The sequence below is a fragment of the Rattus rattus genome, chromosome 8 (assembly GCF_011064425.1).
Source record: "Rattus rattus isolate New Zealand chromosome 8, Rrattus_CSIRO_v1, whole genome shotgun sequence".
NCBI lineage: Eukaryota > Metazoa > Chordata > Mammalia > Rodentia > Muridae > Rattus > Rattus rattus.
In genome coordinates, this window is record NC_046161.1 from 18580807 (window position 1) to 18608199 (window position 27393).

Sequence of the window (27393 nt, forward strand, 5' to 3'; positions counted from 1 at the left end):
CAGTTAAGCTGGTAAAGCTGTTTGGGGTGAGGTCTTGGCTGAGAGAGACAGTGTCTCACTGTGAATCTCAGGTTTAGTGCTTTCTTCCCCCAGAGTTCTGGAGTTCCGGGCATGTGTCGGTCACCATGCTTACTAAAGCTGGTCCAGTTTATGTGATTCTTTTTATCTCATATCATTAGAATAAAAATTGACAGTTGTAATGGTGTATGCCTTTAATCACAACACTCAGGAAGCAAAAGGCTGAAGAATCTCTTTGAGTTTAAGGCCAAGCTGGTGTAAGAACTCCAGGACACCACAGGGCTACACAGTGAGTTTGTCCCCCCGCCCCCCGCCATCCTGGTGGGGAGGAAGAAAAGAAAGGAAGGAAGGAAAAAGTCAGTGTCTATGATAAAGCAAGCATGGCACTCACACCTGTAATCTGGCACTTGGAACACTGAGGCAGGTGCGAGGACTGAAACCTCTAGGCTAGCATGGCAGTGCTGAAAACCCTATTCCATGGCAGTGCTGAGAACCCCATTCCATGGCAGTGCTGAGAACCCCATCCCACCCTGGAGAGGTAGAAGCAGAAAGATCTCTATAAATCTGAGGCCAGCATCATCTACATAGTAAGTTCCAGTACAGCCAGGGTTATGCAGAGAAACCCTGTCTCCAAAAAAACAAACAAACAAACAAACAAACTTCTAGGCTAGTCTGGGTTACACAGTAAGATTCCATCTCCTAAAAGAAAGAGGGGGGGTTGGGGATTTAGCTCAGTGGTAGGGCGCTTGCCTAGCAAGCACAAGGCCCTGGGTTCGGTCCCCAGCTCCGAAAAAAAGAAAAAAGAAAAAAAAAAGAAAGAGGGGGCAGGGAAATGACAGTGGAATAAAGAGGAAGGAAGAAATGGGGGTGGGGGGGGAGATAGAAAGGAGAGAAGAGGGGAGGGGATTAGAAAGGAGGGGAGGGAAAGGGTAAGGCTGTGATGGAGTGCATTTCTCTAGAGCTGTAAGTCAGAACAAAGCCCCTCTCTTTGGGAAGAGGACAACACAGGAGCCAAGAGGGAGTTCTCACCGTGGGGAGAACGAAATGGTAGAAATGAAGAGCTGGGTGAAGAGGCAAACAGCTCTGCCTGCCCACTACACAGCGGCATTCATTCTGAGCCATGTCCAGCCATCTGCTGCAGGGCACAGCTACATCTACACAGCATGGGACACTGACCTGCAGGCTCTGTACCAGAAATCTTCACTGCGGTTGGAGTCTCAGCCACTTTATCTGACACAGAGGTCGACGGGGTGCCTGAGACAATTTGGTGTTTCTTGAGGGGAGAGTTCTGACAGTGAACTTCCTGAAAAAAGCAAATGGAGAGGCAAATTCTATTTCTCAGAATTACAATTCTTAACTATGTTATGAAATGAAATAAGGTTATTATTAAATTAATATCCTATATGTTTTTTTTTGAGAAGAAATAATGTATATTAAAAAGACTCAGGCCAGTGTTAATAATTTCCAGTGTATTAGATTCCAAGTATGTAAAATCTTTAGAAGACTAGAAAGCGAGAAAGAATGAAAATTCATTTCAGAGTTCAGTTTTACACAAACTAAAGTAAAAGCCACACAAAAACAACTTCTGCTGTTGTTATCAGCCCTTGCCTATATATTCTAGAGATAGGTCTGACATGAAGATTCTGTTTAATTATCATCTACTCAAGGATAAAATTCAAAGAAAACAAGGATAAAAACAAATCTAACAATAAGGAAGAAAGTAAGAAGAAAAGCATGCATTGTTTTACGTGTTTAAAGCTTCAGGACGAACAGGTATAGTTGCTGCCCACTGACGTGCAGTGTTCTCACTATGCTGTTCTGGCCCTCGGACAGGGAGACAGTCTGGGATGGGCATGCATGGTGGCCCACATCCACGGTCCCAACACTCTGAGGCAGGTGTAACAAAGGCACTGCAACTCAGAAGCCTGCCTGGCGCATACAGTGAGTTGTGGAGCAGGCTGTGCTACCAGCAAAACGAGTCTCAGAAACCCAGAGCACGCTCCATGATTACAGAAATACCAGGAACCATCAGGGTAAGAATAACAGCCGCTATGCACACACAAGCTTAGGATGTGGCTTGTCCCTTACTAAGTATGTCGCTGCCTCACCTAGCCCCCCAGTCCCAGTCCTCCACATTAGAACTTATTATTTCTGTTATCAACGGGAAATCAGGCACAGAGGAGCTAAGGCACTGCATACATGGTTAGTAATTGGCATCCAGGATACAAATCCCCCATCTACTTCCAGATTAGACTGTCTCCCAAATGAGAGGCTTCTGACTCTATGTAACTCTCTGTGCATATAGCTATATAAATTTAAATATATATATAATTATATAACTATGTATTGTATAGATCTGTAACTCTATATAAATCTGACTGTATAAAATATAGAGTAAAACCTTAAATGTTGTAGACATAGTATTTTTAAGGTGGACAAGTCGTTTGGGGGAAGGAACTTAAGACAGGACAAGTACACTGCAGAAAAGAGAAAAATGGGCTTCAAAGTACTATTGAGAGAGGAGACTCCGTGCCGTGATAACCTGCATCTCAGCTGGCTTACTTAAATGTTTGCTAAGTGACAACTTCAAGAATAGAAAACATTATCCTTTTTCCCAAAGCTTTGGGGGAAAAAAAAGATCACAACAAAATCAACACACTCTGCTTCCTCTGGCTGTGGTCACTACCAAGAGTGAGAACTGCAAATAAAAGGCAGGGCTGTAGGAGCATAGCGGCTTAGAAGCCCTGGTTTCATGTACCAGAGAGAAAAGAGAAACAACGTTACTAACTTACACAGGTACTGGAAAGATCTGATGATACTGTAAGTGACCAGCAGAGCCCCAGCACATTGCAGAGAGCCAATGTGCATGTATTCTTCTAGTGACCTACTACCCCCATATTATTCTCCCCACTAGTCCAACCTGAACAATGTTGTTGCCTGGTAAACAAACGCCCTCCACTTTTTAGCTGTAATACAAACCCATCTGAACCCCCACAGCATGAGCACAGCACCCCCTTCAGTGTCTTACTAATTGGCTTTTAAAGCTCTTACTCCAAGACCCAACCACTAGAATTCAGTGCACTCCATGAACAAAGGTTCCACTGAAATTTCTTAATATCAACAACTCACAAGTCTCTTCTGTCGACTTCCCAAGGACTTGTCTAGTTCAACACCTGTGTCATCAAGGTGGCACCAAGGCTATTCAAGAAATGCCTTGGCCTCTCAGCTGAGGAACATGTCACCTCCAAAATCCTTCACCATCACCCCAACTTAGCCTCCCCTGAAACACTTGGTGCTTCTCCATACACCCCATCCCACCAGTGCTTGTTCTTGCCTCTTGGTCATTTGGTGCTTTTCTTCCTTGTTCCTATTTCCTTACCCTCCACCCAAGGTGGACTTCATGACTCTCCATCGCAGCACTTCCCAATGACTTCAGTTTGTTCATTTCTCACAAACACCTAGACCTCTTATCTCAGAAAACCCTACCCAGGACCAACCAACATTCCTCAAGTCTACACACCGGCGCTGGCTGTACCTGTGCAGTTTGGTTATAACATAAATGCATGGTTCCATGGCCTGTGGAGATCTGAACGAGAACGAGAACGAGAACGCCTCACAGACTCGTGTTTTTGAACCATGGCTCCCAGCTGTGTGCACTGTTGGGGGTGTTTGGAACCTTTAGGGTATGGAGCCTTGCTGAGGCAGTATGTCACTGAGAACAGCCTCACCCTACTTGCTGTTGTTTCCTGTTTGTGAGTGAACTGTGACTGGAGCTCCTGCCTCCATATGTCTTTGACTACTGCCATGTTGCGACATGGCACAACCGCCCACAACCCACCTTGGCCTGTGGAACTGTTTCAGGACAACCCTGTCTTCCTTAAGCTGCTTTCTGTCATGGTGTTTTATTTATCACAGCATCAGAAAAGTAAATGACCCAGACTGAATCCCTGGCCTACTGTCTGGACCCCTTGTTCCCAGGAGTTTCACCTGCCATGCTCCATGCAGATTGAGCACCTCCCACTGCCAGCAGTGGACACCAGCTGTTGACAGATGTGTTCTGTCCACACAGCTATCTGTCAGGACATGCAGTTTACACCGTGCTTTGCCACACATGATTCTCCTCCCTCTGTCCTATCAACCAATCAGCAGCTTTCCCTTTATCGTAACTTCTTACTTCCTAATGCCTTTCCACCAACACTAAAATTTACCTGAATTCTAAACAGTTCAAACAGCTTTGCCTTTTCATACCTTCCAGGCACTCCTTTCTCCTTTCCCTTTAGATAAACTTCAGCCTGCTGTCCCTCCCTCGTCTTCCTGCACTCCTCAGCAGACACTCACAGCAGACTGCACACTGAAACCTCAGCACGCATTTCAACCCTCAGTTGACAGAACCATCCCGTTCTCAAAAACCTTCCATCTCCGCAGATTCTAATGACTGCAGTACTCTACATGAAAATGGCCCATAGCACTACGGGAAGTACAGCCTTCCTAGAGTAGGTGAGGTCTCAGAAGCTCTCGGCTAGGCCCAGGGGCTCTGTCTTCCTGCTGCCTGCTGATCCAGATGTGGGCTCTCAGCTCCTACTCCAGCACCAGGCCTCCCTGGATGCTGCTATGCTTTCCGCCAGGAAGATAATGAACTAAACCTCGAAACTGTAAGCCAGCCCTAATCAACTGTTTTCCTTTGAAAGACTAGTCATGGTCACGGTGTCTCCTCACAGTACTAGAAGTCCTAACTAAGACAGTGACACTCATGTATTCTCCAATCCATGATTTAGCCACTCTTTACTCCTTCTGTAGTAATCAAATGAGTTTCTGGGGGAGGAATCGTCTCAACTCCCTGTGAGTATCATGCTCAGAAGTTTGTTCATGCATAAGGGTTGCTATCTCACGAGCTTTGCAGAACTGTTTAGTACAAATAATCTAAAGGCTCCTGTCTCCAGGGACACAGGAGAAAAATGTAAGAATCTAGTACCGTGGTAGCCAAATGATGGTGGTCTTCAAACAGAAAAGTCACTGGTAATGCCAAATACTGCTAGTAAGTCATTCAGTGCATTTCCACTGCTCTCAGACTGGTCAATGAAAATCATGGATGAACTTGGGAAGAAAGGGAGAGGGAGGAGAAAGAAAGTGGGGAAGAGAGAAAGTAGTAAACCTATGGCAGTGACTATCACACTGGGAGTAGATTAGGAAATACTGAAGTATGCATGCATCTGAGTGTGCCTGCGTTTATGTGTAAGTAGGGGTGTACTCAAGACTAACTAGATTAGAGAAACAACTAGGTAGCATGTGGGTACTCAAAGGATTGCAGGCATGGTACACGGGTGCGCTGGTTCATTTTCTGTCAAGTTGGGACAAGCCAGGGTTATCTGGAAAGAGGAAACCTCAACTGAGAGAACACTTTATGGTGGTTTGGATGAGAATGGCCCCCATTGGCTCATGTCGGAATGCTCCCTAGTTGGTGGATTACTGAGGAAGGTTTAGGAGTATGAAGTTTGAGGAGATATGTTGCCAGTGGTAGGCTTTGAGGTTTAAACCTCTCACTCAATCCAAGCCCAGTGTTGCAGCTCTCTGCCTACACCATACAGATCAGATGTAAACTCTCAAGCACTGCTCTTGCACCTGCCTGCCAGCAACCCCCTCTTCATGAGCATCATGGACACAACCTCTGAAACTCTAAGCAAACCCCAACTAAATGCTTTCTTCTATAAGTTGTCTTCGTCATGGAGTTTCTTCACATCAAGAGAAGAGTAACAAAGACACCCCCCATCAGATTGGCTTATAGGCAAGCCTGAGGCATTTCCTGATTAGTGACTGATGAGAAAGGCCCAGCCCACGGTGGGTGGTAGCATTCCTGGGCAGGTGGTCCTGGATAACGTAAGAAAGCAGGCTGGCCAAGCCACAGAGAAGAATCTAGTGAGCAACACCCCTTCATGCTGTCGGCTTTCATTCCCACTTCCAATGTTTGCCCAGACTTTCTGTTACGATGGACTTTAACATGCAAGCTCAAATAACCTGTTTGCTCGCCAGGTTGTTTATAATCAGGGCTTTATCACAACAGAGGGGCAAATTCCAATAGTAGAAAAGCTGAACAGCCACCAAGAAGAAATGTAGACTCTAAGAATTCTAACAAGTGTTTTAGAACCAGCATCTAGTTGAGTACTAAGAATCAGAAACTGAATAAAAGAATTGATTGTAAGGTCAGCAGTGAAGAGCTGTAGACTGTGACAGAAAATATCACAGGACAAGTGTTGTGGATTTGGCCTAAAGCTTGTATTATGTTATTTGGGTTCCCCAAATTGCACGAGAATCACACATGTAAGACACTGAAGGTCCCTGCCCCAAGTAGGTTTCCATTAGTAAATAAAGTTGCCAGCTGCCAAGGGAGACATAGGTGGGACTTAAGGATTCATGGGCAAAGGGACAAAGAAGGAGGAGGATTTAAAATTGCCATGCCATGGGCTGGAGAGATGGCTCAGTGGTTAAGAGCACTGACTGCTCTTCCAGAGGACCTGAGTTCAATTCCAGCAACCACATGGTGGCTCACAACCATCTGTAATCAGGTCTGGTGCCCTCTTCTGGTGTGTCTGAAGACAGCGACAGGGTACACACATACATGAAATAAATAAAAGAACTGCCGTGTCAGGAAAGGCATAAGACCCAGGCCTGAGAACTGCAGAAGAGAGATCACACCAATCATGTAAGAGCTGGGAAGAGTGGCCCCAGGGCCACCCCCCACCTACTCCCCCCCACACCAATTGGGTCTGGGGTAGCAAAGATGGAATACAGATTTTAAGTAATAACTCAGGAGTACGGAGGGGAGGCAAAGATAGTGTGGAAGTTTGGGAGTGGCTGAGCCATTGAGCTGCTTAAGGCACATAAAACAGAAGGCAGTGCACGTGTGTAGAGATTTCCTCGTGCAGCCACCGCCTGGGAGATTAGAGCAGAGTAATCAACTACAGCAGCAACGACGGAGGTGCTAAGCGCACTAAAGGACGGAGGAATGAACCAGTAGTTCACTAGGGAAGGAAGGTATTCAAACTATTACACACCTGGGCCTGGAGAGCCACACCTATAACCCAAGAATTTGGGAGGCTGACACATGGGGATTAGGTCAAATCTGTAGCTAGCCTCTACTAGATTAAGAGACCCTGTCCTCTCAATCAAAAATTAAAATCCAGTCACCTCACCTCCGTGACCTTCCCATTTGTTGCTCACATTACCTGTTTGGTTTCTAGCTGTTTGCTTCTTGACTTTTCATCCTTCTCTGCACTCCAGAGACTGCCCTTGTCAAATCGGCCACGGAGACACGCCAGTTCCTTTTCACGCTCCTAAACATATTAAACAGCAGTGTTTTACTACCATTTTTAAAGGTAGATGTGGTAGCACGCAGCTCTGATCCTAGCACTTGGGAGGTAGAAGCAGTGAATTGGTTCAAGATCATTCTCGGCTACACAGCTAGTCTGAGATCAGCCTGGACTCCATAAGGCCTTATCAATACAAAGATTAAAAAAGACTGTTGTCTTCGGTTATTAAACACAAAGATTTATAACACAAGTAGAATATGATATATGATTTAACTGTCCAGTTTGCAGAGGTACAAAGAACCAAAATGCTGTTTATCAAACCCAGACTTGGTGATCAAACCTGTAATCCCAATACACAGAAAGCTGAGGTAGGACTGCTGAGAATATAGTGCTAGCCTGGGCTACTTAGTGAGTTCCAAGGTAACCTAGGCTACAGAAAATGTCTTGTTAACTATCACATGTCCCCAAAAGAATTCTCTTTAGCTTAGTGAAAAAGACTCATATTTTGGCTGGAGGGATGGCTCTGTGGGTAAGAGGACCCAGGGTCAGTTGCCACCATCTGGAACTCCTGTTCAGGAAGATCCAATGCCTTCTTCTGGCCTCTGCAGGCATTGTACATTTGTGGTGCACACACACACACACACACACACACACACACACACACACACACACACACACTTAAATTCAAGTAAATACATCTTTAAAAAAGAGACTCATATTAGGCTCTAACTGAGGTCATGTAATAAGTACTAAATGCAGACAGCCTTACCTGTTTGAGCTGCTGTGCTAAATGGGTAGTAGATGAACATGTGTTTTGCTTGAATAATCTTTCCTGGATAGCTTTTGTATTTGGAGTGATATTTGGGGTTCTATGAGATGCTCTGCAAGTTGGACTTTCTTTACTGTGTTCTTGACAACGCTCTCCAAAGCGTTCCAGGAAAGGCTTAATTCCTCTTCCTCCTACAGAAAACAGTTTTGCAATCTATTCAAAATAACTGGCAATTTTCATTTCCAAGGCAAAAATTCTAAACCCATTAGTTACAAAGTACTTTGTTTCTAGGAAGTCATTTACGAAAAGAATATTAAAATTGTTCAGCCTATTAAATATACACTTAAAATTTTTAATTTCATTTTTATTATTTTTAATCATGTATGTATGTATGTATGTATGTATGTATGTATGTATGTATGTATGTATGTATGTGTTTCTGTGTGGGGGTGACTGTGAGTACAGGTACCCAAGTAGGCCAGGTGTCAATTGCCCCAGAGCTGAGTCAGCTGACAAGAAAGCTGGGAATAGAACTTGGATCTAGACAGCTGTCCTCCAATTCCATGCAGGCCATAGCATGCATGTGTGCACATAAATCATTTTTTCTTCTATAAATTATAAGATACGCACCTCATCAAAAATATGTCTTGATTTTATAGTCTTAAAAGAGTATTATTGTAAGAGCATAAAGTACTTTCACAGTAGAACAAATGGGAGACAGACAGACAGACACTCTCTCTCTCTCTCTCTCTCTATATATATATACATATATATATATGTATATATGTATATATAGCACCACCTTTACGAAAAGGTTGTATTATTTAAAACAGGTTAATGTATCAGAGGTTGGGAACGCTTTCCTTTGATGAACAAAACAGTAAGAACTTGGGTCTTTATGGGCCCTATGGTGTCTGTTACGACTCTTCAATGTTGCATTAGAGACTGAAAAGAGCCACAGGAAAATACATAAATAGATGGATGTGGCTATCATAATATACTTTATTTGAAGAGGAAAGGAAAAAGCAAACAGCAAAACTCAACATATGGCCACACATGGAGGACTCCACATATCAATTATTACCACTGCAGATCATATATCAAGCTAGAATTCAATACAAAGAAACATCTATATTGGGTATCTCTGAGGAGCTGGTAATGTAATTCTGATTATATCAACTAATAAAGAAAAGTACAGAGTGCTTCATACCTAAGTCTTGCATCTTTAGAAACTTAGGAAAAAAGAACTAATCTGTGGGGCTGAGGGGATGGCTCAGCAGTTAGGAGCATTTGATGGTCTTGTCGAGGACCTGGGTTCAATACACAGCACCGACACAGTGGCTCACATCCATCCATTACTTCAGTTCCTAGGGATCTGAAGCCCTCTTTGACTTTGCAGGGCATCAGGCACACAAGTAATTGATTCAAGCCAAACAACATACATATTCAGACAAAACAACATACACAAAGCATAAAACCAGTAGCTATATTGGAACCAGTCTGATTCCATCAAAGGACCTTGGAATTATTCCTTTTATGGTTCTGTTGTCATTGTCATCCTCACCTACCTCCAGCCTGCAAGAGTGGTAGAGATGAACCCAAGGCCTGTGCATGTGAGAAAAATGCTCCACCACTGAGCTCCACCTCTTGTTTCCAATTCTCATTTGAGAGCATCTCAAAATTGACTGTGGCATTCTACTTGCCCTACTCCTATCTCCACTTATAACGTAAGAAGTATAATCTCTAAAAGACTGTGTTCTCAGGAAGTTCAGCATAGGCTGGGGATGTAGCAGTTGATAGATTACATGCATGAGATGCGTGAATCCCTTAGGACTAATCCCCAGCACGGCATGCACGTCTGCAATCCCAACACTGGGGAACTGGAGTTAGGAAGATCTGAACTCCAAAGTCATCCTTACCCACAGTGAACTCAGGGGAAGCCTGAGGCACACGAGATCCTGTTAAAAAGGACACACACTACACCTACACCCACACCCACAGTGGGAGTGGGCATGGAGATGGTTCAGTGGAGCATTTGCTCTGCAAGCATGAGGACCTCAGTTTTAATCCTCAGAACCCGTGTAAAAACCCAGGTATGGCTGCATGTGCTTGCAACCCTGGCCTAGGAAAGTAGAGACCTACAACTCCCAGGCAATCACTGGCTCGATAGCTAGCCAAGTGGAGTTTCCAGTTTGCTGAGAGATCCTGTCTTAAGAGAAGAAGAAAGGAGGACAAACAATAGCCTCCTCCTGCTTTCACGTGCACATAAAGGCACACCCACCCACATGCTCAGATGTATGCACACACATAAAGTTAAACACAGCTCACAGTACAGTCTGTCACCATATGTTTTTGCTAACTGTGTTTCTCAACTGACGATATGTGTAGCACACCAGATGAGTCACAAGATAAATGCAGCACTTTTTGGAACATCAGCTTACTACTCTAAGAAGTACGAACCTTTATTTATATACAAAAAGCACATATGATCTATGTAAATATAAGGGGAGTGCAGTATTTTATATGCACATTAGCTTTTTTCTGCTGTTGGGGTGGGGCAGAAACAAGTGGATCCTAGGAGCTTGATGGCCTGCAATGTTAGTCAGAGTAAAGATTAGAAAGCAGTGTTCCACACACAAAGTTATGACTGGCTCACTGACATTCCCTAAAATATAAGTTTCTAATTGTATGTGCTTTTATACATCAAAAACTGAAGGAAGAAGAAGAAAAAAAAGGTAGGTTGATAATAGATGCTTATGTAATCCCAGCCCCCTGAAGACTATGGAGATTACAAAATGGAGACCAGCCTGGGCTACTGTAAGTCCCAAGTCAGCCTGATATAAAAAACAAATGAACAGTAAGTAAAATGTTGAAAACAAGTGTCTTGAATCTACACAACAGTTTCAAATACGTAACCTGGTGTTGCAAGTTTGTCCTTGGACTGTGACTGTAGACAAACTTCCTTGTTAGCTCCCTCTTTGGGCTGAAGTGCCTGGGATAAAGTTGGCTTCTCACATGGTTTCAACACCTCTGTTTTCAGAGGACTAACAGTTTTGTGAAGTAGCTCAGGACTCTGCACCTCACAGTTTCTAGTGATGAATGGAGCGGATCTCACAGGGGAAGAAGATGCTTTCTGAAACACGACAACATGCAGCAGAATAAACTGATCATCATTGTCATAGCACAGATGCACAGAGCCATTTAAGCTACATTTCCTGTGGAGCCACTATACAAAGTTACCAAAAATAAATCAACTTATAAAATGCTATTATTCAAATTAAAAGGCAATTCAGTCTCATATTGATAGCTTAGTACTTATCAGGGGTTGGGTCACTCCTAGTTTTATTTAAAAAAAAGTTCTCAAATTATTGAACTAGTATTTTACTAAACTATATTACATCAAGTTATCTTTGTTTGTATTTTTAAGTAAGTTAATATCAATTCAATAAGATATGAGTTGAATATTCCTTACTCAAAGTACTTTGGATTGTTTTTGAAATGAGGTATCATTGGGATGGGACCCAAGTTTAAACACAAATTCAATTCTGTCTTATATATACTTTAGACACTGCCTGAAAGCAATTTTGTATTAGCTTAAAAAAATAATTTTGGGCTGGAGAGATGGCTCAGCGGTTAAGAGAGTTCAAATTCCAGCAACCACATGGTGGCTCACAACCATTTGTAATGAGATATGATGCCCTCTTCTGGTGTGTCTGAAGACAGCTACAGTGTACTTATATATAATAAATAAATAAATCTTAAAAAAAAAATTTCATGTGGTAAGGTTGGGGATATAATTCAGTGACACAGTGTTTGCCTAGTATATGTAAAAGCTTGGATTCAGTTCCAGGTACCACAAATAATACAATGCATGAAGTAAGTTCCTTGTGAAATTTTCCACTTGTAGTATCACAGGTGAACACTCAAAGGCTTCATTCAGATTTTAAAACATTTCAGACTTCAAGTTTTCAGATTAGGAATGCTCAACCACCCTAAGTATCATGGAATTAAAAGCAGATTATAAAATATAAATAAGTTTCAGCCAGGAATTATGGTGAGTACTTTATATATATTAGCTTATTTTTTTAATAACCTCATTCCGTGATTTTACATATGGAAAAACAAGCCTTTATAATGTTAAGGAGCTGTACAGAGTCACATTTCTCACTGTTTCAGAGCTGGGACTTGAGGCAGGTCTAACTCCAAAGCTCCTGTCTACACTGACAGGCAAGTCTCATGAACACGACATACAGTCTTTTTCCTTTTTTAAAAAAACTACTGAGGTAATAAATAGCACATGCATAAGGTAAAAGTTTCAAATACTTCAAGGGTTTGAAAAGTGTTACCCCTGATATTCCTGTTTCAGTGTGCCTTCCTTAGAAGCAACTATAGACAAAGGTTTATACTATCTCTCTAGAAATATTCAGTCTTATATTTATAGATATCCATAAAAGTGCTGTAATCAAGGAATTAATTTTAGTTATTTGCCTAATGACAAAAAAGAGGCCCCATCATATCCCATTATTATATAATCTGGATTTATTTATTTACTTATTTATTTTTATTCATTATTTTTAGTTTAGATTTTAAAAATTTAATTAATTTAATATTATTTCAGTCACGAAATTAATTTATCTTAGATAAATTACCAAATTTATAGTTTTCACTTTTTATGAGACATGTAAATATGTCACAATCCACTACATAATACATAGATTATACATATAGTATAATATATAGTATTATATATATAGATAGATACATATAGTAATTACCATTTATAACAGAAGTTTCAAAAGACCTAAATGATATTGACTCACCACAGGGCTGGACACTGAGGCTTTAAGCAAAGGCCCATCGGCAGCATTTGAAGTTGGGTCTTTCTTGACAGAGGCATTGCCATCCCTTTGGGAACAGCATGTAGCTTCCTGCTGAACACTGCTACTATTGATGCTAGCAGATGCTCCACTTGCAGAGGAGGATTTGGATAAACAAGCGGTACCAGGCTGTTCTTGTACACTATTTTGCTTTGCAGATGAGTAGCTTACATCATCTTCCCAGGAGCAAATCGTTGCAGCAAGGTTGGCCAGACGGCCCCTTCTCCCAACTGGGGTAGCTGAGGCATTTGAAACGGGTGGCTTGGAAGGTGAGGCAGGCTTTTCCTCAGATGGCATTGGTGAGAAGTGTGAGCTTTCTGATACATCATCTGAAAATGTTTTCAGAAAAATCAAAAGCCATACTCAACAGTTATTCTTATAACCATATGATCACTTAATATAGAATTAAAAAATTTTTAAACTTAAATTTTATACTCAGGAAATTTATTACATTACTCAAATATGACATCTTTTCAAATTAAATGGTACTTAATCCAAATTTAAATGCCCTTGACATGTACTTTTTTCTACAGTTTTTTGTTTGTTTGATTTTTCGAGACAGGGACTCACGATGTGGTCCTGGCTCTCCTGGAGCTCCCTCTGTAGATCACATTGCACACAGATCCCCCTGCCTCTGCCTCCTAAGCGCTGGTTAAAGGTGTGTGTACTCGCTTGTGAGGTTTTTGCTTTTTGTTCTGGATGGGTTATGGATGCTGTAAGAAGTCACTGGAGGGCTGGGGAGATAGTTCAGGAGTTGACGGATGATGGGTAACAAACGCAAAGCTCTAGGGCAGAAGAGAAGAGGCACCCTGCACATACACATACAATCTAGCAAGCACTTGCCACATGTGCTCAGGGCACTGGAATGTGCTAGGGGAACTGAGAAACTGAATCCTATTTCAATTAATTTAAATACAACTTAAATCTCAGCTAGTCATACCCAATGCAGGGGCTAGGCCAAGGTTTGGTGCAGAGCTTACCCTACATACACAATCAAAAGAGACTCCCTCCTTCCCCTCCTTCTGCCCAACTTCAGCCCTGGCCTGAAAGTTTAATCTCATCCCTCTATAACTTCAGAAATCTTGCTCCAAAAATTTTTTCCTCCCTATAAACTCTTTTCAGCATATATATATATATGTGCTGAAATAAGTTCATTTTACTTAAAAATAAAAATAAGGCACTGATAAAATGGCTCAGTGGGCATAGATAGCACTTTTCAATTTATGGGTCACAACTCCTTTGAGGTCAAAGATCTTTTCATAAAGGTCACCTAAGACCATCTGAATATTATATATTTACATTACCATTCACAACAGTAAGAAAATTAGTTATGAAGTAACAACAAAAGAAATTTTATGGTTGGGGCCACAACATGAGAGACTGTATCAGAGGGTCACAGCACTGGGAAGGTTGAGAACTACTGGTTTAGATGCTTGCTGCCAAGCCTATCTGAGTTCCATTCACCAGACCCACATGGTGACAGGAGACAAGTGAATCCTGCAAGTTGGTCTCTGACATCTACATAAATGCCAGGCATATGTGCGCATACATGTACAATAATAGCTTTAAAATAAGTAAATAAAAATTAAAAAGGGAGGGCTGGAGAGATGGCTCAGTGGTTAAGAGCACTTCCAGAGGTCCTGAGTTCAATTCCTAACAACCACATGGTGGCTCACAACCATCTGTAATGAGATCCGATGCCTCTTGTGTCTGAAGACAGCTAGAGTGTACTCATACACATAAAATCTTCAAAATGAATAACTAAAATAAAAAAGGGAGAGAGGAAGCAATCTCAAACTTTCTGCTGCCCAGTACTAAAGAACTTCAGTTAGAATGCACAGTAATGAGGGGCTGGAGAAATTGCTCAGTGTGTGAAGGTCATTAAGGGCTGTTTTTAACACACACACACACACACACACACACACACACACACACACACACACACACACACACACACACACATGCCCCTACTAAATAAGTGTTCTTTTAAAATTTTGGTATATAGGCTGCAGAGATGGCTCACAGTTAAGAGTACTTGCTGCTCTCCCAGAGGACAAGGGTTCAATCCCCAGCACCTACATAATAGCTTGCAGCAGTCCTTAATTCCAGACCCAGGGGATCTGACACCCTCTTCTGGGCTCAACTGGTGCTGGGAATGCATGTGATATGCATACTTACATGCAGGCAAATTTAATATCCACAGTGCAGTCTATCAATTCATTCAGACTGCTTCATCCTCGTTCTGGCTATGCATCCAGGTTAAAGGCTTTATAACACAGAGACAAAGGTACATCTTGGCTTCCTCATACTTCAGAGATGCTAATCCAAACTTTCCCTATCTACATTTCCTCTGCACTGCATATTATATTACACTTTAATAGAATATGGGTATTTCAGGAAGCCATTCTTACATAACAAGTTAGAAGATCAGTAAAGTTAGCTGCGACAAAAATAGGCACGGACTTGCTTGCCAGCCCCTATCTGTGTCCAGAACTGCAGGGTAAGGATATGCTTTACAGCTCAGTGTACTGGGCGGGGTGCTTTGCTTTGGCGTCTTTTCCCCACCAAGCAGGAGGGTACACCCGTCTGTGTCTTTAGTGAGGAGTGAACATGAGAGATAGGATTTCCTGAATACAGAGCTGAGGTCAGGACTTTTTCTCTGCAACCAGGAAGTAATTCAGTTTTAGGTGAAGTTTGTCCTGGTTCAACCTCATCATCTACCTAAGTAAAAATGCTCTTCTCCCTCACTGGTTTTGTAGATACACTCCTGGTACACTAGTCATCTTCAAGCAAAGAACACATACACAGATTTGTCATCCTCCTGCATCAGCCTCCCAGGTGCTGGGATTACAAGCATGTACCACCACATCCTGCTCCATCTGCATCTTACCAAAAGCAACTCAGGGACCACCCACCGTACGAATCATTTATACCTGTGATCTCACTATCCCAATGGCGCCGCTGCTCAGCAAGCTTTTGCATTCGAGTTTTAACTGAGGAGGTGGTGGATGCTTTGCCTGTGCTGAGGATCGATGCTGGGGCAGCCACAGAATCACTGATGGCAGCCGGTGCTGGGGGCTTCATCTGCCGGGGCGCAGGCTTTGGAGAACAAGGCTTTGCAGCATCAACAGGTTCTTTATTTTCTAAGTCCGAAGCTTCCACTTCAATTTTGTCAGAACAACGTTTTTTTGATGGTGATGGTTTTGTACACGATTTTTCTAGATCCAAAAGAACAACAAAAGTAACACTGAAACCTCTGCAGTTTTCACAGCCTAAAAAACTAGAAGTGGGTACCTAACAATCAATAAGGAAGGTATCAGTTCTCTCTAGTGCCTTAGCTACTTAAAAGAAAAATGCAAAAGTCTTTCTTCCATGAACATCAAAATACGACAGGAAAACAAACCCCTTTTAAGGCGAACATGTCATTTTTCTGTTAAAAAGTCACTGAAAATAAGTTTAAATATTTTCAAGGTGTATGTATAAGATTTTATGTAATTTTAAGACAACAGGAAAGTGAACAGCACATCCACAACAATAACCACGTCTTCTAAAGAATTTGAAGGATCTCATAGCTGAATCACTTCATTTTAGGGAAGAAAAGTCAAGCCAAGAGAAATTAAGTTGTAGAAAATGGGTTTTCTGCTTGTATTTGAAACAACGTGTCATGGACAATAACTACAAGTCGAAGGACACCTCACCTGAGGCTTGGGCAAGAAGTGGGCTCTGAAGACACCTGTGCTGTCTTATCCATACCAAACAAAATCAGCATCTCATAATCTAACCTCTGAACATCAATAATGTGAGTAAAAAATCCGAAAGGCGCCATTCAAAGTAAAGTATTTTGCTTCTATCCAAGAGTGAGTCAACAGTTCTTTTGAAGTGACTATGTGCATGTGCTATGTGTGTATGCATACTGCTCGGTGTGTGGGCACAGATGTGTGCAGGTACATGTGCAAGCGAAGCCAGGTTGTCACGGGTGTCCTCTGTGTGTTCCACCGTATCATCTTATAAACTGAAGCAGGGTCTCTCTTGGGAGTCCAGAGCTCATCAATCCAGCTGGTCTACATCTCCAGTGGCCATAGCAGCCCTGTCTCCCACCTCCTGTGCCCCTGTCCAGCCCCGGCATTGACATGGATGCTGAGGGTACAGACTCAGGCCCTACACTTGTACATCAAGTGCTTTATCCACGGAACCATCTCCCCGGCTCAAAAAATGAATATTTTAAATAAGGATGAAAGGCCGGTAAGATGGTTCAATGACAGCACGCTTACTACACATTCCTAGACACCTGAGTTTGGCTCCCAGAACCTACTTGAAGGTGAAAAGAGAAACCAACCTCCACACTTGCACCATGGCACACTTGCCTACACACACAATATATTCTTGTAAACAAACAAACAAATCAGGAGGTGCCCACCAGAACCAACATGGCGGCTAACAACTCCAGGGGATTCAATGCCCTCTTCTGGTTGTCTACAGACACTGTATACATGCATGCAGGTAAAACATCCATACACATAAAATAAAATGCATTTCAAAAAAGGTTTTAAAAATGTTTAAGAGTGAAATTCATAAAAAAGTCAGTTTCCCTGGCTATCTAACCAAGTTCTCTGTCTGGCCTGATGTAGCAACCTTGAAATGTAAGAGAAGGCTGTTCTTGCCCAAGAAGTCTGCTGTATTGGCCTCCCAAAGACTGGTTCTTCTACACGCGTAACGAGACGCTGGGTTTACCGTGTTCTCTAAATCCACACCGGTTCTACTTTTCTCAAGTCTTTTACCTTCACCCCCTGCCAGTAGGGGCTGCTGCTGATTACTTGCTTCTGAAAGTGGCTCTCGGCCTCGCTTCGTGTGAGGTGCAGACCTTGCTGCTGCAGTGGGCCTCTCAGCCATTTTTCTCTGAAGATTCTCTCGTCTGGCACGTGTCCGTTCTAGCAACTTCTATATTATACCAGGATTAAGACATAATGTTAGATAAAGGTTCACAAAACCTCAGATGCCTTCAAAATCAACAACTTTATGTAAGATAATAGTGAACACATTTCAAAGATAAAATCTCAAGTAACTAAACCAAACTTTACCGACCAAGCGCCCACATTAATTACTGCTGTCACTAAAAATAAATAAATGTAAATAAATGTAACGATACTTATATCAGATTTTAAATGCTGTATCTTTTATTCCAATCAAAAGGTATAATCAGACCCCCAGGTCAGACCCCCAGGACTCACAGAAAGCCAAGCATGGCAGCATTCAAGAACCACTAGGGATGGGGAAGGACAGGAACATTCCTGAAACTCATTAACTGGCCAATCAAGCCAATCAGAGAGTCAGATTGGGTGAAAAACCCAGTTTCAGAATATAAGGTAGAGAAAGACTAAGAACATGTGTGATGTCAACCCCCCGCCTCTATGTGCCCATGTGTGCACACCTGCACACATAGCTGTGCCAACATACTCATACAAAGGTAATCTGTATCACCACTTGAATCTGGGCTGGCTGGCCTGGACTTATGGTTTGCTTTGACTGTCATAAATAATATACTATGTAACATTCAATGCTAGCTCAAAGTCTCCCAGCTTCTGCACTCTCTTTCTTGGACTGGCACATCATGTGAAAAGCCAGGTTTGACACACTAGAGGAACAGCTCCAGTGAATGCCAGCATTATGGCATTAAGCTCCAGATATTTTGCCGTAACAGTAAGAAATGCTTTATGATTACAGACAAAAGGAAGAGATGAACAGCTAGCTGAGCTCCACATAAACGAGAGTGGTTGTGGCTGTGGAGGACCAAGGAGGGAGCACAGTGAGACTGCTCAGCAGGTTCAAGCATATGCTACAAAGACTGACTCCAGAATTCAGTCCCTGGAGGAAAGGAGGAAAGAACAGTTGTTTTCTGAGCTTCACACATGTGCCTGACATATGCGCACTACCATCTGCACACACACAAGTAAATAGATGTAACTGTGTATGTTTGGATGTAAATATGCACACATGCATCTAACTGCCCACGGAGGCCAGAAAAGGGTAATATGCTGGATCCCCTGGAGCTAGAGTTACAGGTTACAGGCGGTTGTGAACTGCTCAATGTGAATGCTGGGAACAGAACTCCATTCCTCTAGAAAAGCAACTCTCTTAAACCAGTGAACTATATCTATAGCACCAAGAGAAAATTTAAATTAGAAAAAATTATTAGTGTGCACATGTGTATGAATATACATACCGGTGTCTGAAGAGGATGGCAGACCCCTGGAATTGGAGTTACAGATGACTGTGAATATCACACAGGTATTGGGGGAACCAAACCAAGTCCTCTGCAAGAGCAACATGCGCTCTTCACTGCTTAAGCCATCTCTTCAATTTCCCCATTAAAAAAAGTTAACAGAGTGCCTGGAGAGATGGCTCAGTAGTTAAGAGCATTAATTGCTCTTCCAGAGGTCATGAGTTCAACTCCCAGCAACCACATGGTGGCTCACAACCATCTGTAATGGGATCTGATGCTCTCTTCTGGTGTGTCTATAGACAGTGACAGTGTACTCACATATAAAATAAATAAATCTTAAAAACAAAAAACAAAAATTAACAGAAAGATGTTGTTGTTTAAGTATGTCAGTATGCTAGGTAGAAAAATAGTCCCTCAAACATGCCTGTGCTCATGCCTTTGACTTATAAATGTTTGTGCTACCTTAGAACAAAAGGAATTTTGCTAATGTGATTAAGAATCTTGATATGTAGGGTTGGGGATTTAGTTCAGTGGTAGAGCGCTTGCCTAGCAAGTGCAAGGTCCTGGGTTCGGTCCTCAGCTCCGGAAAAAAAAAAAAAAAGAATCTTGATCTGTAAACATTATCCTGGGTTATCTGAATAGACCCAAGAATATTGCAATGGTTCTTCCAGTGTAACCCGATGGTGTACAGTGGGGAGGGAGGAAGGACCAGTCAGGAAGGATGATGGCAGAGGCAGACATAGATGGATGAGAACTGAAGCAATTCATTTGTTCCTGAAGACAGGGTCTCTGTAGCCCTGGTTTTCCTGGAATCCATCACATAGACCAAGCTGGTCTCAAATTCACAAAAGATCCACTTGCCTCTGCTTCCTGAGTGCTAGGATAAGAGACATGCAACACAATGCCTGGCTTAAGTCCCTAAATTTATAATAATTTGTAATAGCTTCAAAACTAATACACCCAGATATGAAACTGTGACAAACAACAACAACAAAAATAACTGTAACTAGTCTTCCTAACAGACATCCCAAGGAGAAAAATCCTAATCTTGTATTTTATTAAATAAATACTAATCATAAATACTGCTTTTCTCTCACTCTGTATCAAGACACTCCTATTTGAATCAAAATGTTATAAAACAATTTATTCTCCCTTGAAATGTACACAATTAAAGAAGAACACAGATGATCACTACCCTGCATATAATGATCAGTAATAGCTATTTTTGACCCATTTAATTCTTTAATTAAAATATAATTAAGGGGTTGGGGATTTGGCTCAGTGGTAGAGCACTTGCCTAGCAAGCGCAAGGCCCTGGGTTCAATCCCCAGCTCCGAAAAAAAAGAATAGAAAAAAATATATAATTAAGAAACCCTTGGAAGGAGCATGAGCTCTGTTAAGATAGTAGCCACTCTTGCAGGTCTTAAAAGGTTAAGGAGGGAAGGAGAAAGCAAAGGAAGGGCTACAAAGCTAGGTCAAGTTAGCTTGGTCTCCAGAACAAGACTCTGCTTACAACAACACAAAGTGTGAACTGTTGCAGGACATTTGATCACACTGTGAACCCTGAGATTGTGAGAAAAACCCCTGGTTTTAGTTGTGGTGTACCTCAGCTCTAGCACACACCTTTAATCCAAGAGCTTTCGGCTTGAATATTGTAGACAGGATTAAATGAAGTCAACCATAGGCCAGAGCTGGAGTAGGCAACCAGGTGACAGGGAGCAAACATAGGAAAAACCATAGAGAGGGAGTCGGGAGGACAGAGAGGCTCACAGGAAGGAAGCAGAAAGGAGGGAGGTTCAGTTTGAGGGGCTTTAGAGATGGGTGAAGAACTTCCTTTCAGGGTGTTGGCTATGGAGAAAGGTCAGCTGGGGGCCTTCTCTGCCTCTCTGAGCTAGCAGGCTTTCACCCCAGCATCTGGTTCCCGAGTAGAAAAATCAAACAGTTGAAATTTTGTTAAAAACAACAATGAACTAAATTTGGGTTAAGGCGCAACTCTCTGCACTTAGAAATATCTTCTAACTTAAGGTTCATTGAAAGAAGTAATAATCAAAAGGCTGTGCAATTAAAATATTGTGTGTGCACAAGACCTTTTTCCCGTAAAGAAGTCTCCTCCAACCTTTCAAAAGTGATCAGACTTCTATACAAATTCATCATGGTTTGATAGCTCTTTCATGATAAAATATGTCACTCTGAAAAAACAAAGCTGCCCTAACTAATTATATCCATCCAGGGCATGCCCAACATTCCGCTCTCCACAGTCAAGTACTTGAGTCACTACAGCTTCTATTGCTATGAGCAATGGTTCACAACGGAAAAATGTGGCTTTGCCATTCAAACACACACAGTGCTCTATTGTTTGCAATGGATTCAAACTCACAGATGTAAAAATAAAATAAACATTTAAATACTCTAAACAGCAAAATCTGGTTAATAAGTGAGAAAGGGTTTTTTTAATTGAAGAAATAATGTCGAAATTACATAAAGGTACATGTTCAATATTTTAAGTACGCCTTCCTTATATTGTATCATGAATTTAAAAATTCTTTTAAATAAATATAAAGTACGTTTAATGTTGGAGAAAATCTGACTGGAAAGGAAAAAGAACAGTTGACTTGGGACACAAGCATTCTGGAAGGAAGTGCATTTAGCACGGAGTGCACGAGAGTGAGGAGTGTGAAGAGTGACTCACAGCGAGGGGCTGCACACTGGAGGATACGTGTGCATTTATAAAGCAGAAAGGGCAGGGTAATGCAAGGACAAGCAGGACATCAGAGCAGCAGGGAGGCGGGGCCGAAGGAAAGGGTATTTACCAGGACTGTAGCATTTGGAATAGGAATTATTAAGAGAATAAGGTCCTAATGGTCTGGCATTGATGGAACACGATAATTTCTTTTCTATTTCATTTATTTATTTTTTTTTCCTTTTCTTTTTTTTCGGAGCTGGGGACCGAACCCAGGGCCTTAGCGCTCTACCACTGAGCCAAATCCCCAACCCTCTTTTCTGTTTTATGATGGCATTGATAAATAACCACCCTGGGAGAATTTTAAAAAACAATCTCTCAAATAATCTTTCTGTGTTGCATGGTTCTGAGTAAGACCCTGGCTGAGAAAGTTATTTTATACTGGCATTCAGTCCCTTGTAGACAAACAAAAACAAAAACAAAAAAAGAGCTGTGTAAGAAATTCACTTCGCAGTACAAAAATGTTATGAATGCTATCACTGAGCACCCAGTCGTTGAAACTCACTCTGTGTTCTCATTACCAATTAAGGAAAAGATTTCACATCTGTGCTTACTACAACTGGCCTAGCGTTTACAAGCTACCCATTAAAGCATGTACATTTTCAAACACATTCTAAAAGGAACCGAACAAAAAAGATTTTTCATCTGAGTTTTGTACTACATTCCAAAGTATTTTTAAGTAAAAGTACAAATTTAAACCAACTTTCCAAAGTGTTTTGTTCCTGTATATAGCACTATTCAAAGCAATTTTACTCTTTTAGTAACAAAATATCATTGCTAAAGTCAATAATATCTACAGTTGTGGTAATTTTACTGCATGCAAGTTTTAATACATGCTTTCAATAAAAAATTCAAACTCATAAGCAAATGTGCAAACACACACACACATGAACATATAAACCTTGCCTCAGAAAATGATTTTATATATGTATATATAAGTTGCACTTGGAATAATGGGCTGGCTTGAACTCAGGCCTCTGCCTTCTAAGCGCTAGGATCAACAATGTGCAACACAAAGCCCAGCTCACATAAATAACATTTTTAAAGATTCAATGTAAGGGACAGATATCTGGGACAGAATAATTGTCTCTATTCTCTATAGCTGCTACAAAATATTATGTTGTGGATGCTTCTATTATAATTTTTTTCAAATTCATTTATTTCTATGTGTATGGTGTTTAGCCTTCAAGTATGTCTGGGTACCACATGTGTATCTGGTGACCATGGAGGCCAGAAGAAGACATCAGATTCCCTGAGACTGGAGTTACATGTTTTTATAAGACTCAAATGGATACTGGGAATTGAACCTAGGCTCTCTGGAGAAGCCAGTGTTCTTGGCTGCTGGGCCATCTCTCCACCCCTCTATTAGAAATTCCAAAGTTAACAAAGTGTTGTTTCCCTCAAGATAACTGAGAACTTCAGTTATGCAGGGTGGGGCGGGCAGCCAGCCTAACTGTCACTGTTGAAACCCTTACACTAGTATCTTGGGCTTAGCTTATGGAATTGTTAACTAGACTGCCCGAAATAAATTATTACTATCTTCTACGACATTTTTCAATGTAGTACAGAAACACCGTATGCCCACTTTACAAAACTCACAACGGTCTTGAAATTTAAAGAACAGCTTATAAAGCAAAAGAAAAAGAGGAACTGCCCTGCAATAAAAGAATGGGCAAGGGGCTGGAGAGATGGCTCAGTGGTTAAGAGCACTGACTGCTCTTCCAAAGGCCCTGAGTTCAAATCCCGGTAACCACATGGTGGCTCACAACCGTCTGTAATGAGATCAGATACCCTCCTCTGGTGTGTCCGAAGACAGCTACAGTGTACTTATTAAATAAATAAATCTTAAAAAAAAAAAAAAAAAAAAAAGAATGGGCAAACAGCGCCAGCAACCCTGATTGTCCCCGCGCACAACTGCAACTAGAGATAAACAATAACAACGGGATCGAGACCCTATTTCCCAGGAAGAGATGAGGAAAGTACGTTGAAATGATATGCTACATAAACTGAGGTTTACTAACCTGACATCATACGCTAATAATTTTGGTTTCGTACACGCTGAGGTAACTAAGCCCTGTTTCCTTTCGGTCAGCATCAACCCTGTGCACGAGACTTCTAAAGTTAGCAGAGCCGTGACTTATGAAGGAACTCCAGGCTAAAGCACCAGCCTATTTAGACTTCGGTGATTTCATCACAGGATTAGTAAGTGCTCAGTTCCTCTGGGCCTGTGAAGTCCTTTATCACTTCCATCAGATTCCAGGCTCTCAGTACGAGTCACGGGGCAGACTCCACCCTGCCAACTAACCCAGCTTTCGGGAAGGGCCCATCCCACTAGGACCCAAGCCGCACTCTCCCGGGAGACAGCAAAACGGATGAATAAAGAAGGAAAGCATGCTTTAAATCCCCAGGGACAGAAGGGGAGGGCAGGGTCGGGGCGAGCGGCCCGGCGCTCACACCTTGTGCTAGCACTAGGGAAGTGGAGAAAGGCTTGCCGGCTACAGAGCTCGGGGCGACTACTGAGCTCCTGGGGTTTTGAGGCCCTGTCTTCCCTGTCTTCCCCAGGGCCAGAGCCAGAGCCACAGGAGCAGCGAAGCCCGGGCGACTGCGACCCCGCGGCTTCCGCCCGGCTGCACGCTCACTGTGCGCACGCGCCACGCAGACCGCCGGTGGGCCGCAGGCTGACAGCTATCGCGGGCGGGGGTCCGGGAGTCCTCAGGAGTCATGGTTCACAGCGCCCGCAGAGTCTCTCACCTCGGTGAACGGGTCCATCGCCCCAAGACTCACGAGTGGACTGCTAGACGGTGCGTTCGACGGCTCAAGTTCAGGAACAGGAAAGAAGTGAGTACAGGCTCGGCGCAGCCCCTGGAGGAAAGCTGGAGTCAAGGCGACGGGCGCTCCCACACCCAGTCGGCTCTGCCCTCCGCACCGGAGTCGGTAGGCTACCACGGCCGTTCAAAATTTGAATTTCAGCGCCCGGGACGGCGCGCATGCGTGCGGGGTGGGCGGGGCCGGGCGGGCCGCGCTTGTCCCCGCCCCTGAGCCTGGTCACGTGAGTCGGCCACGTTCGGGCCGGTCCGGAGCTGCGAGCCTCCTGTCTCGGCGTGGGTGGAGACGCTTCTGCGGTTGAACTGCCTAAGGAGATCGACCTGCTGTCAGGCACGCACCCACGCATGCCCTAGCACGTCCTTTCCTGGTTCTGTCAGCTCCCTCCGCCCTGGCTTCTTCGTCGGTGGGCCTTACGAACCCAGTCCGGCCCTCTGGCCTTTGAGCCGGATGTAATTTGTCTTCTGCCACCAGAAGAGGGACTAGACTGCCAGCTTGATTTCCTGAGAGACCACTCGGGTGCGTCCCCCACACTCTCAGCCAGTGACTAGTTCGTTCTTTTGGGAGGAAAGAGATGACAGTAACAGACCGTGCGACAAGTTAAGGAACTTCGGTTTTAAATCCCAGCCAACTACCAAAGCCAGCAGTAAGAACACTTGAGATGCCTTCCAGTTCAGTCTTCCACATTTGAGAGAAGGGACAATCGAAAAGTCCATATTTAATAAAAGTTCCCGTTTACTAGCCAGTAAGCAGACAGAAACTATTTCACAAATAACTTTTAATCTGATTTTCCTTTTCCTCTTCCTGGGAGGGTTTTTTGGAGACCCTCACAGTGTCTTATATTTGACTTTGCTAGGCTTTCCAGTGTCTAACAAAATTGGGCTGTCAAACCTCTGGTAATAGAACTGTGTGCCTTTATACTTCAAAAGGTCGAGAAAGCACCGAAATCTCCGTGCCCAGGTTGGCGCCTAAAGCCCTTAGGTGGTTGGGTAAAACAGATAGATGGTAGCAAGGCCTGTGGTTGAGTCTGTGTGTGCTAAATGCGTCCATAACAGGGTCAACTGTGTTTTTCTTATTGAACAGAAAAAGTGTTGAAGGGTCTAGGGTCATAAAGCTAAATAAAAAATAGGAACCTTGGGGCCAGTGACAGGGCACATGCTATAATTATAAGGCACTTGCTGCCAAGCCTTGGGACCTGAATTCTAAACCCAGAACCAGTTCCAGCAAATCATACTCTGACCTGCACACAAAGAGTAAATAAACAAATGTAAGTAAACAAACAAAAAATGTCTTCTAAGTAATAAAGGATTTTTAAAATGTATAGATTTTTAAAATGTAATAAACTGAATTTTGGGCATGGGCTAAAAGCAACTTCTTTAAGAGCAACTTCTAAGAATCCAGATCCTTGGGACCACAGTATAACAAGAATAATAGATTTCCTTAATGATAGAATGGGGAGAGCTTAAGTGGGGTTGTTAGAATTTGCTACCCATAAATAACCCAAAGGGAAAGGATGCCTGAATTTTTTTTTCTTTTGAAGCATTGAACAGTCAAGGGGTGTGTGTACCTGGGGTGTGGCTGTGAATGTCAGTCTTGGGAATGAGTCATTGGAAATTTATGTAGCCGTTGTGCCTTCCGGCTGTTGCCTCTGTAATCCATGGTTTCATTATAAACAATTTGATTCTAGCCAGCATGGATGAAGCAGCATGGCTACTCTAAACTTGTTGGTTTTCTCTCCTACCACACCCTGTAGCATTGGCCTTTCATTAATGTCTTGAGTGTGGTGGATAGCAGCAGCCACCAGCACAATAGCTCCCATGTGAGAAGCTGGTAGATGCCAGAAGCCATGCTACAGAGTCAAGACCACACCCTTAGACGACTGCCATTCTCTCCTAACATTTCTGTGTGAGTTTCTGACCCATAGAAGTTCATTCTTTTTTTTAATTTTTAAAAAGATTTATTTTATGTATATAAATACACTGTAGCTGTCTTCAGACACACCAGACGAGGGCATCAGATCCCATTAGAGATCGTTGTGAGCCACCATGTGGTTACTGGGATCTGAACTCAGGACCTCTGGAAGAGCAGTCAGTGCTCTTAACCACTGAGCTATCTGTCCAGCCCCAAGCAGTTCATTCTTAACATTGAAAGTTAACCTGGAATAACTTTTCTCATTTAAAAAAACATTGCTGGGTATGGTGGTGATGCATACAACCCCAGATTATTATCATCTAGCCAAGGGTCTGGGGAGATGGCTCAGCAATCAAGAGCATTGGCTGCTCTTCCAGAGGACCCAGGTTCAATTCCCAGCAACCACATGGTGGCTCACAGCCATCTGTAACTCCAGCCCCAGCTGTGCAGTTCCGCCTTCAGCCACTGTGGATACACACACATACACACGAATGTACACACATGATAGACAGTCATACATGTAGACAGAACATCCATATACATCAAAATATTCTTTTAAAGACAAGGGTCTCAAGCAGAGAGAGAGCCCTAGAAAAATGAGTACTTCCTCTTTGGGAAATCTGTTCTTTTAAACAAATAATGATGTCTCTTGTAGATAAAATAAACCTCAAAAATGTGGTAGCATTAACTTTATCAAGGACATTCCAAAATATGTATTTCCAGTTAATGTT

At 42.6% G+C, this 27393-nt stretch overlaps 1 protein-coding gene across 2 annotated transcripts in view; it reads right to left on the reverse strand.

The window, feature by feature from the left end:
* Anln (anillin actin binding protein) overlaps positions 1-24912 on the reverse strand; it is a 56162-nt gene extending 31250 nt beyond the window's left edge. For both annotated transcript variants that reach the window (XM_032909709.1, XM_032909707.1), the window contains exons 1-8: positions 24680-24912; positions 17747-17906; positions 15902-16186; positions 12912-13297; positions 11008-11224; positions 8092-8282; positions 7239-7346; positions 1195-1321 (exon numbers count right to left, since the gene is read on the reverse strand). In XM_032909709.1, the coding sequence (XP_032765600.1) occupies positions 1195-1321; positions 7239-7346; positions 8092-8282; positions 11008-11224; positions 12912-13297; positions 15902-16186; positions 17747-17906; positions 24680-24697 (1492 nt within the window). In that variant the 5' untranslated portion in view covers positions 24698-24912. The remainder of the gene's footprint in view (positions 1-1194; positions 1322-7238; positions 7347-8091; positions 8283-11007; positions 11225-12911; positions 13298-15901; positions 16187-17746; positions 17907-24679) is intronic.
* Between the last annotated feature and the right edge of the window lie 2481 nt (positions 24913-27393).